This window comes from Macaca thibetana, chromosome 17 (genome assembly GCF_024542745.1).
Source record: "Macaca thibetana thibetana isolate TM-01 chromosome 17, ASM2454274v1, whole genome shotgun sequence".
Taxonomy (NCBI): Eukaryota; Metazoa; Chordata; class Mammalia; order Primates; family Cercopithecidae; genus Macaca; species Macaca thibetana.
In genome coordinates this window covers 4,338,732-4,356,412 of record NC_065594.1, presented here as the reverse complement: position 1 = coordinate 4,356,412, position 17,681 = coordinate 4,338,732, and the positions used below count along the sequence as shown (strand labels likewise).

General features: G+C 38.3%; 1 protein-coding gene across 5 annotated transcripts in view; it reads right to left on the bottom strand.

Moving 5' to 3' along the window:
• Nucleotides 1-17,681, bottom strand: part of RNF17 (ring finger protein 17) — a 112,636-nt gene that overhangs the window by 90,660 nt on the left and 4,295 nt on the right. For 3 of the 5 annotated variants that reach the window (XM_050765914.1, XM_050765915.1, XM_050765916.1), the window contains exons 3-6: nucleotides 10,971-11,062; nucleotides 7,222-7,333; nucleotides 5,884-5,964; nucleotides 3,701-3,801 (exon numbers count right to left, since the gene is read on the bottom strand). In XM_050765914.1, the coding sequence (XP_050621871.1) occupies nucleotides 3,701-3,801; nucleotides 5,884-5,964; nucleotides 7,222-7,333; nucleotides 10,971-11,062 (386 nt within the window). Of the gene's footprint in view, nucleotides 1-3,700; nucleotides 3,802-5,799; nucleotides 5,965-7,221; nucleotides 7,334-10,970; nucleotides 11,063-17,681 lie in introns of those variants that run through there. The other 2 variants (XM_050765917.1, XM_050765918.1) reach the window with 2 other exon arrangements.

Here is a 17,681-nt window from a genome sequence, read left to right as displayed (position 1 = left end):
TCCTTACCTTATACCATAAACAAAAATTAACTAAAAAGATGGACCAAAGACCTAAATGTAAGAACTATAAAACTCTTAAAAGAAAACAGGCCGGGCACGGTGGCTCATGCCTATAATCCCAGCACTTTGGGAGCCCAAGGCAGGCGGATCACAAGGTCAAGAGATCGAGACCATCCTGGCTAACACAGCGAAACCCCATCTCTACTAAAAATACAAAAAATTAGCCGGGTGTGGTGGCGGGCACCTGTAGTCCCAGCTACGAAGGAGGCTGAGGCAGGAGAATGGCATAAACCCGAGAGGCGGAGCTTGCAGTGAGTCGAGATCACACCACCGCACTGCAGCCTGGGCAGCACAGCAAGACTCCGTCTCAAAAAAAATAAATTAAATAAATAAATAAATAAATACATAAAAAAGAAAACATAGGGAAAAGGCATCGTGATGTTAGATTTGGCAATCATATCTTGAATTATGACACCAAAAGCACAAGCAACAAAATAAACAATAAACTGGACTTCATAAAATTAAAAATTTTTGTGGATCAAAGGACATTATCAAGAGAGTGAAAAGACAACCTACAAATGGGAGAAAATAATTTTAAGTCATATAGACAAAAATTTAATATCCAAAATATACAAAGAATTGCTACAACCCAATAGCAACAAAGTAAACGATTCAATTCAGAAATGAACAAAAAACTTGACTACTTCATCAAAGACACATAAATGGCTGATAAGCACATAAATGACGCACATTATCAGTCATTAGGAAAATACAGACCACACCATAATGATATTCCATTTCACACTCATTAGAATGGCTACCATAAAAAAAAGAACAACAAAAAATAAGTGTTGGTAAGGGTGTACAGAAATGAGAACTGTAGTATATTGCTGGTGGGAAAGTAAAATGGTATATACAACCATTGTGGAAATCAGTTTGGCAGTTCCTTAAAAAGTTAAACACAGGCCAGGCACAGTGGTTGACGCCTATAATCCCAGTGCTTTGGAAGGCCGAGGTGGGAAGATGGCTTGAGCCCAAGAGTTTGAGACCAGTCCTGGCAACATAGCAAGACCTCACATCACTACAAAACAAAAATTAGACGGGTGTGGTGGTATACGCCTATAGTCCCAGGTACTCTGGAGTCTAAGGTGGGAGGATCTCTTGAGCCTGGGAGTCTGAGGTTGCGCCACCGTACTCCAGCCTGGGTGACAAGAGTTAGAGTTTGTATTTAAAAAAAAAAAAAAAAAAGGGGGCCGGGTGTAGTGGCTCAAGCCTGTAATCCCAGCATTTTGGGAGGCCAAGGCAGGTGCATCACAAGGTCAGGAAATCGAGACTATCCTGGCTAACATGGTGAAATCTCATCTGTACTGAAAATACAAAAAATTAGTCAGCGTGGTGGCACACGCCTGTAGTCCCAGCTACTCGGGAGGCTGAAGCAGGAGAATCCCTTGAACCTGGGAGGCGGAGGTTGCAGTGAGCCGAGATCATGTCACTGCACTCCAGTCTGGGTGACAGAGTGCGACTCTGTCTCAAAAAAAAAAAAAAAAAAAAGTTAAACAGAATTATCACATACCACTAAACTGACTAAACTGTATGCTTAAGAACACTTAAAAGGAAAAAAATATAATTACCTTTCCAAGAAAAAAAAATGGTTAAAAGGTAATTTGCGTAATGTGTATTTGACTACTGTAACAAAATAAACTCACGCACATGACCTATTACTTGAATGTTATAACTAAAGACCAAATGTGAGATTGCACCAACATGGAGAATAGAGTATCAACAAATTCATTCATAGATTGAGCCTATGTTCTAGGCATCCTTAGGAATTTTTTTTTTTTTTTTTTGAGACAGAGTTTTGTTCTTGTCACCCAGGCTGGAGCGCAGTGGTGCAATCACGGCTCACTGCAACCTTCTCCTCCCGAGTTCAAGCAATTCTACTGCCTCAGCCTCCCAAGTAGCTAGAATTACAGGTGCCCGCCACCACACCTGGCTAATTTTTTGTATTTTTAGTAGAGACAGGGTTTTGCCATGCTGGGCAGGGGCTGCTCTTGAACTCCTGACCTCAGGTGAACTGCTAGCCTCAACCTCCCAAAAGTGCTGGGATTACAGGTGTAAGCCACTATGCCTGGCTAGGAAATTTTTTTTAAAACCACTGATTTAAGAGTCAAATGGACAAATAGCATTACTAAATATATTACCTTGAGCATGTTACAATTTTTTTTATCTTATTTATTTATTTTTGAGACAGAGTCTCGCTCTGTCACCCAGGCTGGAGTGCAGTGGCGCGATCTCGGCTCACTGCAAGCTCCACCTCCCAGGTTCACGCCGTTCTCCTGCCTCAGCCTCCCGAGTAGCTGGGACTATAGGCGCCCACCACCACGCCCAGCTAATTTTTTGTATTTTTAGTAGACACGAGGTTTCACTGTGTTAGCCGGGATGGTCTCGATCTCCTGACCTTGTGATCCGCCCGCCTCGCCCTCCCAAAGTCCTGGAATTACAGGCGTGAGCCACTGCGCCTGGCCGAGCATGTTACAATTTTTAAGAGCTTGTTTCTTGAAATGCATAATGGAGGGAATATCTACTGTACCTCCGTCATGTGAGCAAAGATAATATATGTCAAATGGCTTTCTAAATAGGTGATGAATATATAATAGTTTAAGGTATTTAGCAATGCCTATTAGGGTTCTGCTCTGTTGCAAAAAAGCACATGACTAAATGACAGAACTATGTATAAAAAATTATGTATTTTCCCAAGTATACAGAATTCCACAACATAATTTAGGTTATGAAAATCTTTTTCTGTGCTAACTGCTTTAAGTCAGAAGCTTATTTACTTTTTTGAGGTGGGGGTCTTGCTTTGTCATTCAGGCTGGAGTGTATTGCAGGATCCCCACTCACTGCAGCCTTGATCTCTTGGGCTCAAGCAATCCTCCCACCTCAGCTTCCCACGTAGCTGGGACTACAGTAATGTGCACAATGCCCGGCTGATTTTTTTTTTTTTTGTACAGATAGAGTCTTACTGTGTTGCCCAGACTGGTCTCAAACTCCTGAGCTCAAGGATCCTCCCATCTCAGCCTCTCAAAGTAGCTTAGACAGGATGATCACTGTGTAATCCTACATGTGTAAGCCACCACACCTGGCCCAAGCTTCTTTTCTTTAACAGTTAACAGCTTCAGCTGGGCACGGCGCTGTACACCTGTAATCTCAGCACTTCAGGAGGCTGAGGCAGGATGACCTCTTGAGGCCAGGAGTTTGGGACCAGCCTGGACAATGTAGTGAGAGCCTTGTCTCGGAAAACAAAAAACAACAACAACAAAACCACAAAAGTAGCTGGATGTGGTGGTGTGGGCCTGTAGTTCCAACTACTTTGAAGGCTGAGGTGGGAGGTTCACTTCAGCCCAGGAGTTTGAGGTTACCGTGAGCTATTATCACACCATTGCACCCCAGCCTCGGCAACAGAGCAAGATCATCTCAAACAAACAACCATTAGCTTCAGCACCAGAAGGTAAATAGCCAAAGTTTTTAAAAGCTTACACATTATTTTTCATTTTGAAGTTGTAAAGATCAGTCTGTAAGGACTACCAACTTCCAAACTTGTTTAAAAGTTACCCATTACTTCATTCTAAACAAAGGAATACAATGACAAGTTAGTGTTAGAAACTTCAGTTTCAGTGAGTCTAGATTCTTAAGTTACTACCTGGAATCAAAAAAAGCCAAAAGCTGGTCAAACTGTTTCTCCACAACTTCTGTAACTCTCTCTCTCTCCTCTATCGTTTGCTTCTGCATGTGTTCAAGCGCCTGGAAAAAAAACAAGACGAAGACTTACTTTTGGAATTATTTTGTAGAACTCACAGAATTTTGAAAGTAAAAGGTACTTTTTAGACTCTTCAAAACAACATGAGGTAATTAGATAATAATATAAATAGAGTAAGTCACAGGGTTCAACTTTAAATTTTACTATTTGTAAGTAAGATCATATCCTTTTGTTTGTTTTACTGAGACAGGGTCTCACTTGGTTACCCAGGTTGGAGTGCAGTAGGCTGAGCATAGCTCACTGTAACCTTGAACTCCTGGGCTCAAGGGATCCTCCTGCCTTGGCCTTCTGAGTAGCAATGACTACAGGCACACAGCTCCGTGTCCAACTAATTTTTTTTGGCAGGGCGGAGGAACAAGGTCTCATTATGTTGCCCAGGCTGGTTCTGAACTCCTGGCTTCAAGTGATCCTCCTGTCTTGGCCTCCCAAAGCACTGGGATTACAGGTGTGAGCCACCCCACCTGGCCTTGCTGACATTTTCTACTGATAATACAGCAACAAGACCCAAAAAAAATCCACTGATGAGTGTCCTAAGTTTTTTTCTTATTCCTTTTTATCATTACAGGAAACAAGTCATTTTAAGTAGCTGAATTCCTCTTTGATAGGACTCCCTGGATTAAAAAAAACCTTAGAAACCATACTTGAATTAAAATGTTAAGTATTACACAATCTTAGTATTTTTTGAAGTTTTAAGTACTGTTGTTTACATCCATGACCTCCTCTTTCCTTCTGATTCTTCCAATTTAGAATGGGAATGTGGAATGTCTATCTTATTCCTGTTTCACCAATGTATTTTAGAAGCAAGTAAGTTCTTGTCTCATTTCACAGGCTCATAGTTGGAGAGGAATTTCGCCTTAGGAAGAATTGGATATCATGTCTTCACCCATATGTGACTTAGAAGGTGAGATTTCAATTTTTATTAATTTTTAATTTTTTTTTTTTTTCTGAGACAGAGTTTTACTCCATCTACCAGGCTGAAATGCGATGGCATGATCTTGGCTCACAGCAACCTCCATCTCCCAGCTTCAAGCAATTCTCGTGCCTCACCCTCCCCAGTACCTGGAACTACAGGTGTGTGCCACCACGCTTAGCTAATTTTTGAATTTGTAATAGAGATGGGGTTTAGCCATGTTGACCAGACTGGTTTTGAACTCCTGCCTTGGCTTCCAAAGTGCTGGGATCACAGGCGTGACCAAGTGAGCCAGCCCAGGTGAGATTTTTATACTTACAATTGATGCTAGAATGGGTTAAACTTTTGGGGATGTCAGGATGGGGTGAATGTATCTTGCATTGAGAAGGACATGAATACTGAGGGCTAGAGAATACTCTGTTTTCAGTTGGATTGTGTCCCCACTCTCCCAAATTCAGATACTGAAGTCCTAACCTCCAGTTAATTTACCACTGATTTGCTCTTCTCCACTATATCTGGTACTAATTATTGCTTATCACAGGTGACATTATTTTTCCCCTTTTCTCTCAATGTTGTTTTTTTCTCTCACAACTCTTCTATCTTAATACTTTTATCGTATATCTCATTCCTCTTGAGAAACGACTTTTGATAGTGACTCTTAGCCAATCGAAAATGTCTTGTCCTTCTATGCAAAAAAACAGCCACAACATAATCAGCTATGACCTTTTGAACTCCTTAATTGTAAATTTTGTTGCTAGGTGCTGAAGAACTTGTTTTGTGTCACCAAATGAGAGAGTCTCTTTTGGAAGGTGGAGTAGGAAGAGAGAAAGAGACTTTCTCACAAAAGGGGGATATAGCCAAACAACGAGCAAATGTTGAAAAGATAATCTGCAATGCTTCTGAGACAAAATTCAGCTCACAGCAAGTAGAAGTTATAGTTCCTTATTAAAGCTTGAATTTTATTAAGTTCCTAGCACAACAATGCTGCAAGACCAATTCTGGCAGGCCATGGGAAAAGTTTTCCATTCTTTTTTAAATTATCATGCTTAATAACTCAGTGCTAAGCTCTAACCTCAGTGGTAACATATCCAAATGTACACACTTAAAGAGGACGTGCTTCACTTCATGATAGAATTTAATCCTGCAAAGTGCTTACTTTTCCAGCAATGCTTAATTGTTCAAAATTATGATGTGCTGTAGTCAATGCTTCATCAATTTCTTCTGCAGTGTTAGTGTCCTAAGAAGGGAGGGGAATCATATACAAATATAAAACTAAAAAACAGATGCCTATATATATATATATATTACAGTTGCAAAAAACTCAGGCTACCATTTTGGTTACAAAAGCAACATAGACTCACTACAGAAAAGTGAAAACAAGCAACAAAAATGATATTCAATCCTGCTAACCTGGAGATAAAAACCATTCATATTTTAGAGCTTTAGTTAGACCATTCCAGATTTTTTTCCTAAAGATTTTTTTTAATGGGATAATGCCTTGTAATCATCTTTTTAACTTAAAACTACCTTGAACAATTTATCATAGCAATACATGTATACATATAAAAATTATAGTTAAGGAAAAAATATTATAATTTGACTCCATTAAGATTTATACTTGAAAGAAAAGTTAGCAAGATTAAAGTGCTTTCTCCCCTTCCCCAGCCCATTAATGATTATTATGATTATTATTTTTTGAGACAGAGTCTCACTGTCGCACAGGCTGGAGTGCAGTGGTGCTATCTCGACTTATTGCAACTTCTGCCTCCTAGGTTCAAGCGATTCTCATGCCTCAGCCTTGCAAGTAACTGGAATTACAGGTGTGTGCCACCACATCACCACATCCAGCTAATTTTTGTACTTTTAGTTGAGATGGGGTTTCGCCATGTCGGCCAGGTTGGTCTTGAATTCCTGGCCTCAAGTGATCTGCCTGTCTTGGTCTCCCAAAGTGCTGGGATTACAGGCATGAGCCTCTGCGCTTGGCCTCCATTAATGATCTTAACACAAAAACTTAATACTTCACTCAACATCATTTTGGAGTTTGTTCTATTTCTAATCTTAATACATTAAAGTTATTAGGAGTAGATAAAAGGTAAAATTCAATCTTCGGCAATAACATTAACAACAACAAATGTAATTAGGCCTTTTGGTTGCCACTAAAATAAGTGAAAAATCACATTTAAAATTTAAAAACTTGTGCTCTATATGTTTCACAGAACCTGGATTCAATAACTAGTTTCAAAGAAAAGAAGCTACACACAGTAAATATCAAGAACATTGAAACAGAGTCAGTCAAAGGTAGAAATGACTGCCTTGGAAGAAAAGAGAACTGTCTAAGCATGGAACAAAAGAGATTCAAGTAGGAGGGTGGGTTTACTTCTGTTACCTATAAACTTCCAAAAGAATCTATAATTATAGGAGAAGAAAGTTGAGCTACTAGAGACAAAGTCAAATGTCTGCCTTCATCATACTTCATGACCAACATTTTTCATACCAACATTACAGATGATGAGTTCAAAACAGTCCTGTGTGTGGAGGCTGAACGTTCTAAACCAGTAGTTAGCTGATCAGCAGTCTTCTTAAAGTCCTGAGAACAATTCTTTATCCTGAAAAGTATCAAGTATATTATTTCATTTTTTGAGACAGGATCTTTCTCTGTCACCCTGGCTGGAGGGCAGTGGCACCATCATGGCTCATGGCAGCCTCGACTTTCCAGGCTCCAGCGATCATTCCACCTCAGCCTCCCAAGTAGCTGGGATCACAGGCATGTGCCACCACACTCAGCTAACTTCTATATTTTTTGTAGAGATGAGATTTCAAAATGTTGCCCAGGCTGGTCTCAAAATCCTAAGCTCAAGCGATCCAACCGCTTTGGCCTCCCAAAGTGCTGGGATTACAGGCGTGAGCCACTGTGCCTGGCCCAAGTACATTATTTTAAATACCAACATTAATGTAATGGTTTTAATCTTCTATTCAATTTTTACCATGAAAAATAACTCGTATGATTTATAAGAACATGTCTAGTGAATTAATTCCAAAAATAATGGCTTAAAGTATATATTGCATTTCAATTTCTTAATTACTGGTCCTTTCATGGTATTTTTTGGTACAAACGTTGATAATCACTGAAATGTGATAAGCTTATCAATTAAAGTAAGTGTTTATACATTCAAATGCCAGCTATTAAAAAGAAGGTACTTAACAAGTCTGGAGAATTAAAAAAAGGTAATGAATTTAACTAAGCAAGTTAATCGCAAAGAAAAAGTTTGGTGCATTCTCTAGTCTGTAGAAGCCAGAGTTTTATTTATTAATTTATCTATTTTAGAGATGGGGTTTCACTGTATTGGCCAGGCTGGTCTCAAACTCCTGGACTCAAGTGATCCTCCCACCTCAACCTCTCAGAGTGCTGCAATTAAAGGCATGAGCCATCATGTCCAGCTATTTTTATCTTTACATCACCATATTGGCTAGCACACAGTAACTAGTGTTTGCCGAGCTAATCATCAGCTTATAGCTTATGGAAGAAACTATGATGTTTAAATGTTATTCTTACAGAGAAAAAATACTATGCCATATAATTTTTAAACATTCTATTCTCTGAAAAGTGAATATTCATGTTCTTAAAAACATGAGTGCATTAGCCCTAAGGATTCCATTATTGAATTTCTGTTTCAAAATACTAAAAACAAATCAGTAAAGAAATGAGTAAAGGATTACTATAATTCAAAAATATACAACCATTTAAAACCAAACTGTATCTTAGAGAACAGCAGTTTCTAAAATAGGTATAATTGACATAAATTTAATTTTTTAAATGGTTATTTGGAACAAATTTGGGTACTTTCTGGTTAAGATGGATTCATATACCTCTGAAAGTAAAATTTCACTTTGCAACTCTAACAGACATTATACATATCTAGAAAAGAGTACAACTTGGTTTGACTCGCATCATGTATCAGAAAATTTCACACAGAAGTGCAGATCTCGGGTTTGTCTTGAGAAAAAAAAGATGTGGCAACATTGGGTTGGTCTTAACACATAATAATAATTGGCTACAGCTGAGTAGGAACTGCCTCCTTTGGAGGGGGTGAGCCCTTGTCATCTACCGCAATCCTCACCACTCATTGTTTAAACTCAGTCGACCTCACCCAATAAAAGTTATCTGCTTAATTCGTGTAGGTGTTCAAATTTGGGAACCCTAAATTTGATAAAATGGCTACTCCATGGGGACTCATATGATGAGCCAGAACGATTCTACAAAATTTATTCTAATAACTCTACACAGATTTCATGGAGGAAGTGACCAGTGGTATAGGAGTTGGGAGCAGTACCGGTATTCAATAAACCTAGGTTTACATTCTGGTTCTGTGAATGATCAGCTGTCAGACTTTAGCTAAGTGGTTTTACCACCCAAGAAAATGGCTACAACAATTCTTTTGTTTTTTTCTAAGTACTCATTTAAGTCTGGAAAGAGAAGCTACAGTGGTAATGGGAAGTGCCAGGGATTCTAGACTGAATAATTTTGAACTTTAATTGAATACTTAATGAACAACTATAGTGTTAAGGAAGAGTCTGACAAGGAGCTACACAAAAGAACATGAGAATTAAATAAGGCAGCAGAAATGAAGATAGGTTATGGATACAGGAGATACTATGGAAGTCAGAATCTGCAGGAAGTAAAACGAATGCAATAGAAGGAACTGGGCTAATCTATAAATACTTGGTGCCACTAACAAAATTGGAAAGTTCCACATGAGATTCTTCCTTGAAAGAATCCTATTTTTTATTTCTTGCATTGTCTACTTACCACATTAAATATGCTTTAAAAAGTTAAGTTATATACAAATTACCATCGGAGTACAGTTCCAGGAAATTGATCTGAAGATCCTTTAACACTTAAAAAGCTGCAAAAATCAAACATGTACTGTAATAAACATTACATGTTTACTCTGTGTCCCAAACCAGAGATATAAAGAGGAATAAAATGTGGTCCATTCTTTTAAAGGGGCTTACAGACTAGCAGGGAAAGACATACAGAAGCATTAATAATTAGGTGAAATAATCAGTAACATAGGTACTCATCTCTAGCTGGGTGTATTTTTTAAAAATTACTAATTCAAAAAGAGAATCTATTAATGCATACATATGTAAAGGTTTATACAAGAATGGGAAAATGAATGAAAGAACCCCAAAGGTATTATTTTTCCTTCCATAAATCACTTCTCAAACCAACCCTTCACAAAGTCTTCCATTGTACTATACTTGCACTACTTTCAAGAATCAAGACAAGCTGGGTGCAGTGGCTCACGGCTGTAATCCCAGCACTTTGAGAGGCTGAGGCAGAAGGATCCCTTAAAGCCAGGAGTTTGAGACTAGGTTGGGCAACACAATGAGACTCCACATCTACAAAAAAATTTAAAAACTGGCTGTATGGTGGTGCATGCCTGCAGTCCTAGATACTCCAGAGGCTGAGGTGAGAGGCTAGCCTGAGCCCAGGAGTCTGAGGCTGCAGTGAGCCATGATCAAAACCACTGCACTCCAGCCTGGGTGACAAAGTGAGACCCTGTCTCTAAAAAAACTTAGAATTCTAAAAATTTTTTTTTTTTTTTTGAGACAGAGTCTTGCTCTGTTGCCCAGGCTGGGGTGCAGTGGCCGGATCTCAGCTCACTGCAAGCTCCGCCTCCCGGGTTTAGACCATTCTCCTGCCTCAGCCTCCCGAGTAGCTGGGACTACAGGCGCCCGCCACCTCGCCCGGCTAGTTTTTTGTATTTTTTTTAGTAGAGACGGGGTTTCACCGTGTTAGCCAGGATGGTCTCGATCTCCTGACCTCGTGATCCGCCCGTCTCGGCCTCCCAAAGTGCTGGGATTACAGGCTTGAGCCACCGCGCCCGGCCGAATTCTAAAAATTTTTAAAAAGAATCAAGAGAGAACTAAGTTACTTTTTTTTTTCTCTATAACTTCCTTTCATCCAGCACAAGTAACTTTAGCCAGTATACTCTCAGCCTTTCTTGATGTGGTAATCATTAACATTCTTTCTTTCTTTAAGTAAGGACAAACAAATGCTTCTTCTTTAAAGAGCTGGAGTCTCCATTCCACTGACAGCTAAGATGAAGTATGAACTTAAAGAGCATTCCATAAACAGTAGGTTAGAAATGCAGATTTAAGAATGACATTTTATCAATAATTCCAAAACTATTTCAGTAACACATTTACTTTAAATAAATAAGTACACATGGAACATACGTCTTAGGCTGCCGTTTTTCCATTACGGAGTCTTCTTTAACATATCCAGCCATTGCATAGCAGCCTTGTCTAGTATTTACAGCTGTAGCAACCTTAGGACAAAATAAGGGTTTAAAAAAAACAAAGAAAGTCATCCAATAAATTCTGTTTATCCAGAACCTAAATAACTATTTAAGTGTGCTGTTCATAAAGTTAATGATAACTTTAAGATCCTGAAATCCCCCGTAAATTAAGGAGAAAACTGTGCTTTTATGAGGTTTTGACCCATTTTAATTTTTGGAAGCAATCAGGAATTAGTTAACTAAGCTTGGTCAATTAATTATTAATAATCAATTATTAATTTTTAGTTAATTGACCAAAACACTTCATTCTACCATAACTCTAAAGCAAATACTAGCTATACTTTCAATTTTACTTTAAAAATTTTAGGCCAGGCATGAGGGCTCACGCCTGTAATCCTGGGACTTTGGGAGGCTGAGGCGGGTGGATCACCGGAGATCAGGAGTTCAACACCAGCCTGGCCAACATGGCAAAACCCCCTCTCCACAAAAAATACAAAAATTAAGCAGGCATGGTGGCGGGTGCCTGTAATCCCAGCTACTCGGGAGACTGAGGGAGGAGAATCACTTGAACCTGGAGGGGCAGGGTGCGGAGGTTGCAGTGAGCTAAGATTGCACCACTGCACCCCAGCCTGGGTGAAAGAGCTAGACCCTACTTCAAAAAAAAGGAATAAAAATTAGTAATATATGTTCAAAACTCTAAAATATTTAATTTAAAACTTTTTTTTTTTTTTTTTTTTTGGAGATGGAGTCTCGCTCTGTCACCCAGGCTGGAGTGCAGTGGCATGATCTCGGCTCACTGCAAGCTCCGCCTCCCAGGTTCATGCCATTCTCCTGCCTCAGCCTCCCGAGTAGCTGGGACTACAGGCACCCGCCACTATGCCCGGCTAATTTTTTTGTATTTTTAGTAGAGACGGGGTTTCACCGTGTTAGCCAGGATAGCCTTGATCTCCTGACTTCGTGATTCGCCCGTCTCAGCCTCCCAAAGTGCTGGAATTACAGGCTTGAGCGCCCGGCCAATTTAAAACTTTTTTAATCATGTGGTTCAATAGAATTCCTAAAGTCCACTGTGGCCCACAGACACTAGATGAAGAAAAATCCCTGCTCGAGAGAGTGTTCAAGTAAAATGCAGTTAGAAATGGAAGAAAATTGGATAGTTCATGGTTGACTTTTTTCTGAGAACAGTTTTGTTATGTTCATTTATTTGAGGTCCTGTGGTCTCTGATTTTTTTCCACATATTTTAAAAGCCACTCAAGATCATGAACTGATACCTGAAAGAAAAATGAAGTAGGCAGGAGGAAATGCAACATCATTCTTTGGGTGTCTAAGTCCTATATACTGGGCAAACTATCTCATTGAAACCTCACAATACAATACAAGAAAGAAAGGAAAGGAAATTAAGTAAAGCTGAAGTATGTCCTTTATCTTCACTCAATAAATTAAAGGATAAGCCACGATGTTAAACTATCTTTTTCTTTCTTTAAAATTTTAGATTCGGGGGTACGTGTACAGGTTTGTGGCAAGGGTGTAGGGCATGATGCTAAGGTCTGGGCTTCTGTTGATCCCATGACCCAAACAGTGAGCACAGAACCCAACAAAGTTTTTCTGCCCTTGCCTCCCTCTCTCTAGCAGTCCCCAGTGTCTATTGTTTCCATGTTTATGTCCATGTATGGCCAATGTTTAGCTCCCACTTGTAAGTGAAAATGTGGTACTTGATTTTCTGTTTCTGCATTAATTTGCTTAGGATAATGGCCTTCAGCTGCATTCATGTTGCTGTAAACGACATTATTTCATTCTTTTTAATGGCTGCATAGTATTCTGTGGTGTATATGTACAACATTTTCTTTATTCAACCCACCAACGATGGGACACGTAGGCTGATTCCATGTATTTGCTATTGTGAATGATACTGTGATAACCATATGAGTACAGGTATCTTTTTGGTAGAATAATTTATTTTCCTTTGTGTATATACCCAGTAATAGAAGGGCTGAGTCAAATGATCGTTCTATTAGTTCTTTGAGAAATCTCCAAACTGCTTTCCACAGGGGCTGATATGCATTCCCATCAACAGTCTATAAGCATTCTCTTTTCTCCACAACCTTGACAACATCTGTTAGTTTTCGACTTTTTAATAATAGCCATTCTGCTGTGAGATGGTATCTCATTGTGGTTTTGATTTGCGTTTCTCTGATAAGTGATGTGAGCATTTTTTCATATTTGTTGTCTGCTTGTATGTCTTTTAAGAAGTGTCTGTTCATGTCCTTTAGCCCACTTTTTAATGGGGTTATCTGTTTCTTTTCCTGTTATTTAGGAAAATTTAACAAGAAAACTATAAGCTCTAAGTAAAGAAAACCTTAAAAAAAAAAAATCACACCTGGCTAGAGGTCATAAAACAAGAACAAAAAAAATGGAGAATCATACCAGGTTCCTGGAGACAAAGACTGAATCATCTAATATGAAATTAATACAATTCTAAAATACATATGGAAAAATATATTGTACAAAAACTGCAAAAACTTTAACATATAATTCAGCATAAATTTATTCCACCAATTAATAAGACTATTATAATACTACTGTAATAATTAAAACACTGGATGCTAGCACAATAAATCAGTAGAACAAAGCCTTGAAACAGACCCACCTCTCTATGAGAACTTAATATAGAATACAAGTGGGATTTCAATTAAATGGAAGAAGGATTACTCAATAAAAGGTATGACAAAATCAGCCAATCATTCTGAAGAATAAAGGTATACCTGCACCTTACATCACATAAAATATAAAATAATTAAACATATACCTCCCTCCCTTTTTTTTTCTTCAGATGGAGTTTCGCTCTTGTTGCCCAGGCTGGAGTGCAATAGTGTGATCTCGGCTCACTGCAACCTCCGCCTCCTGGGTTCAAGCGATTCTCCTGCCTCAGCCTCCCAAGTATCTGGGATTACAGGCATGCACGACCATGTCTGGCTAATTTGGTATTTTTAGTAGAGATGGGGTTTCTCCATGTTATTCAGGCTGTTCTCGACTCCTGACCTCATGTGATCCACCCACCTCAGCCTCCCGAAGTGCTGGGATTACAGGCATGAGCTTGGCCAACATACACTTTTTTAAAAAAACATAAGTATTGAAGATATATATATAACTTTGAGTTAGGAAGGTCTGCCTAGTCAGAAAAAAAAAACAAAACAAAACAAAAAAGAAAACCCACCTAGAATTCATGAAGCAGGGGTAAAAATGACTAGTTAAGAAACATTTCTGAATGGCTAAATGCAACAAAATCAAAAGTGAGAGGCTGGGAGAAAATCGTTACACAGGATGAAATGTTAATATTGCTATCACATAAAGTACTCTCACAACTTAGGAAAAAGACAGGCTGGATACAGTGGTTAATACCTGTAATCTCAGCACTTTGGGAGGCTGAAGCGGGACCAGCCTAGGCAACATAGCAAGGATCCACCTCTTCAAAAAAAAAAAAAATTATCTGGGTGCAGTGGTTACTCCCCCGTAGTCCCAGCTACTACTGGGCTGGTTGAGGTCGGAGGACTGCTTCAGCTGGAGAGGTTAAGGTTGCAGTGAGCTGTGATCACATCACTGCACTCCAGTCTGGGCAACAGAGCAAGACCCTGTCTCCAGAAAAAGCAAACAACAAACAAGTCAGGAAAAAGACAATTCAAAAGGAAAAGATCCAAAGGATCTGAAAAGATCTGTTAAAGATCCACACAGAAAAGGCACTGATAAGTCAAACATACGAAAAGTTGCTCAACTTCATTGGTCATGAGGGAATTACAATTTACAACAAGGAAACAGCCATTTTTTCACATCAAATTGCCAAAACACTAAAACAAATATAACAAGCCCAAAATATGAATTTATTTTGGAGTTAGAAATTATAGAATCTACTGATGGAGGTGAGGCTGAGGAATTGTACACAATTATAGTGAAAAATTTTTTAAACTAAATGTTTATCAATAAAGAGATTAGTTAAGAAAATTATAGTGCTTATTTTCATGAGAATAGATGAATGTTGCTAAAAGAAACAAAGTAGACTACCAATTGTTATAGTCTCCCATTTTTGTGAAATATACATCTTTGGTGGGGAAGAGGATGTTCTTTCAAGGTTTCAAGTATCATGTACTTAAAACCATCGACTTGTGGCCATGTATTATTAATTTGGTTACTTTTAACAAATCTCACTGAACTGAATGGTATTTTAAGTCCCTTTTCCCAAAAAAATTGGGGTTTAAAAACTTAATTTCTATATACCTCCTAGTTCATTACACTTTGGCTTAGCATTTCATAATAAGAGGTTAATGCTATCATCAGCAGATTTGATGCAGGACATTTCTTCCAGATAGTTTAGGGAAGTATTGAATACACTGATTTAAAAGATTTTAAGTAAAAACTGCAGAAAGACTCTTAACTTGTAACATATATAATAAAGGTTTTCTTTTGCCCCTACAGCTTGTCATTTAAATTTTATTTATGATGGTGTTTTGCCTGCTTTTGTTGCTTGTAAATGAAAAACTGTGGTCACATTTAACAAGCATTTATTCTACAGTTTCTGATTTATATTTGATATGCTTAGCAATGCTTTCCTATCCAAGATTATACAATTATCTGTATTTCTTTCTAGTTTATATTTCTAATTTTTATATTATTAATATTTCCAATCATGGGATTTTAGCATATGTTAATTATCTATTGATTGGATGATTTATCCTTTCTTCATGGCCCAATGTATTTTAGACTCAGGTCCAAAAGTTAATAAAATGCCAGTATTTCTAAAACAGCACCTAGGTATGATCCTACCCTTGAATAAAAATCTGTCATTTTGCTGTGCAAAATTATAAAAAGATTAACCATTAACATCAATCAATAGCAGAGAAGGGATGTTATCAAAAACCATTCAACTATCAAAAATAAAGACTGTCAAATAAAAGGACATTCGCCCAAACTCAGAAATAAGAACAAAAGGATACCTATTAATCTTGAATGGATTTTAGGCTTACGTTTGAAATAAACAGCATTACCTAGGCGTTCGAAGTTAAAGATGAATTATAAGTCTAACGTGAATACAGGAACCTAAATCTTACTTTTTTGGGGAAGCTACCTCATTCAAATGTAATAAACTACCTCATTCAAATGTAATAAACTACATTCCTCAAATATTCCATAAATTCAGACTTCACTAAATTTAAACTAGATTCTTCCATTCTCTGAATATCTTATTCCAAATAAATATTAGGTAATAATACAAATCTAAAGTTTAAAAAGAGTGGTAACAATTTCAGGAAGGTTTCTTGAATGACTTCTTTTAATAGGGCCCAGCTCACCAGTGTGTCTGAAGAATGCGAATATAGTCACTTGTCAATTACCTGGGCTAATAGTAGGTGGGTGAGGGGATGAGGGAATAAGAATGGAAGATGGGACAGGTCACTTATCTCTAAAAGTAAAAGGTTCTTAGAACAAAACTAGTCAATGATACAAAATAGATTTATCACAACTTTAAAATCAAAATTAGTATTTGTAAACACACTATTAACACTCCCACACATTATCCAAAATCCCAAAAATAATACAAGTATAATGATTTAAGAATATTAAATGTGAAATCATTTGCCAAGTTTTTTTTTTTTTTTTTTAATATTAGAACAGGACGGATATGGACACAGACAGTTCCAGCTGCCTCCTCCTTTCCTTTCCCTTCACTTATTCTTCACCCACAAGACTGAGTCCATCAGGGATCTACCACCACAACCACAGGAGGGGGGTTCACTTCGTCTTAACCACACAGCCAGCCATGTTTAAGGAGCCCCACGTCAAAAAAAAAGGGAAGAGGTTAAGAATTTCCCACAAAATAGGCAGCTTCTAATATGTAATTTTTGGTTACAATTTAAACTTTCATTAATTACAATATATGGTTTGGGTTTTTTTAAACCATATTTAAGCTGCAAGCCAGTTCATTCAAACCTAAACAATGAAGGGTTATTTTAGTAGTCTGGAAGCTTAGAGAGAACTTTTACATAATTCAGATTTGATTCTTAGCAATCCTAGGAGATAAGACAGAGCAGGTATTATATCCATCTCACAAATGAGGAAACCCAGCCTAGACTGACAGAATGAGAACTGCATTCTAGGTCTTGTGCCTCCATAGGGTCTGCCACACTTCCACAGAAAACAAATGATACAAAGCCTTATCATCTGATTTATCCAGTAAAACATTAAGAATTTACAGCTTGGCTGGGCGCGGTGGCTCATGCCTGTAATCCCAGCACTTTGGGAGGCCAAGGTGGGCTGATCACGAGGTCAGGAGATCGAGACCATCCTGGCTAATACGGTGAAACCCCCTCTCTACTAAAATACTAAAAATTAGCCAGGCGTGGTGGCACACACCTGTAGTCCCAGCTACTCGGGAGGCTGAGGCAGGAGAATCACTTGAACCTGGGAGGTGGAGGTTGCAGTGAGCCAAGACTGGGTCACTGCACTCCAGCCTGGAGGACAGTGAGACTCCAACTCAAAACAAACAAAAAAAAGAATTAACAGCTTGAGTCAACGTGGCATGAACATACTATATAAACTGAACTACACTTACAAGTGTATTAAATGAATAGGATATCAAGTAAATTGTATTTTACATCCTTAATT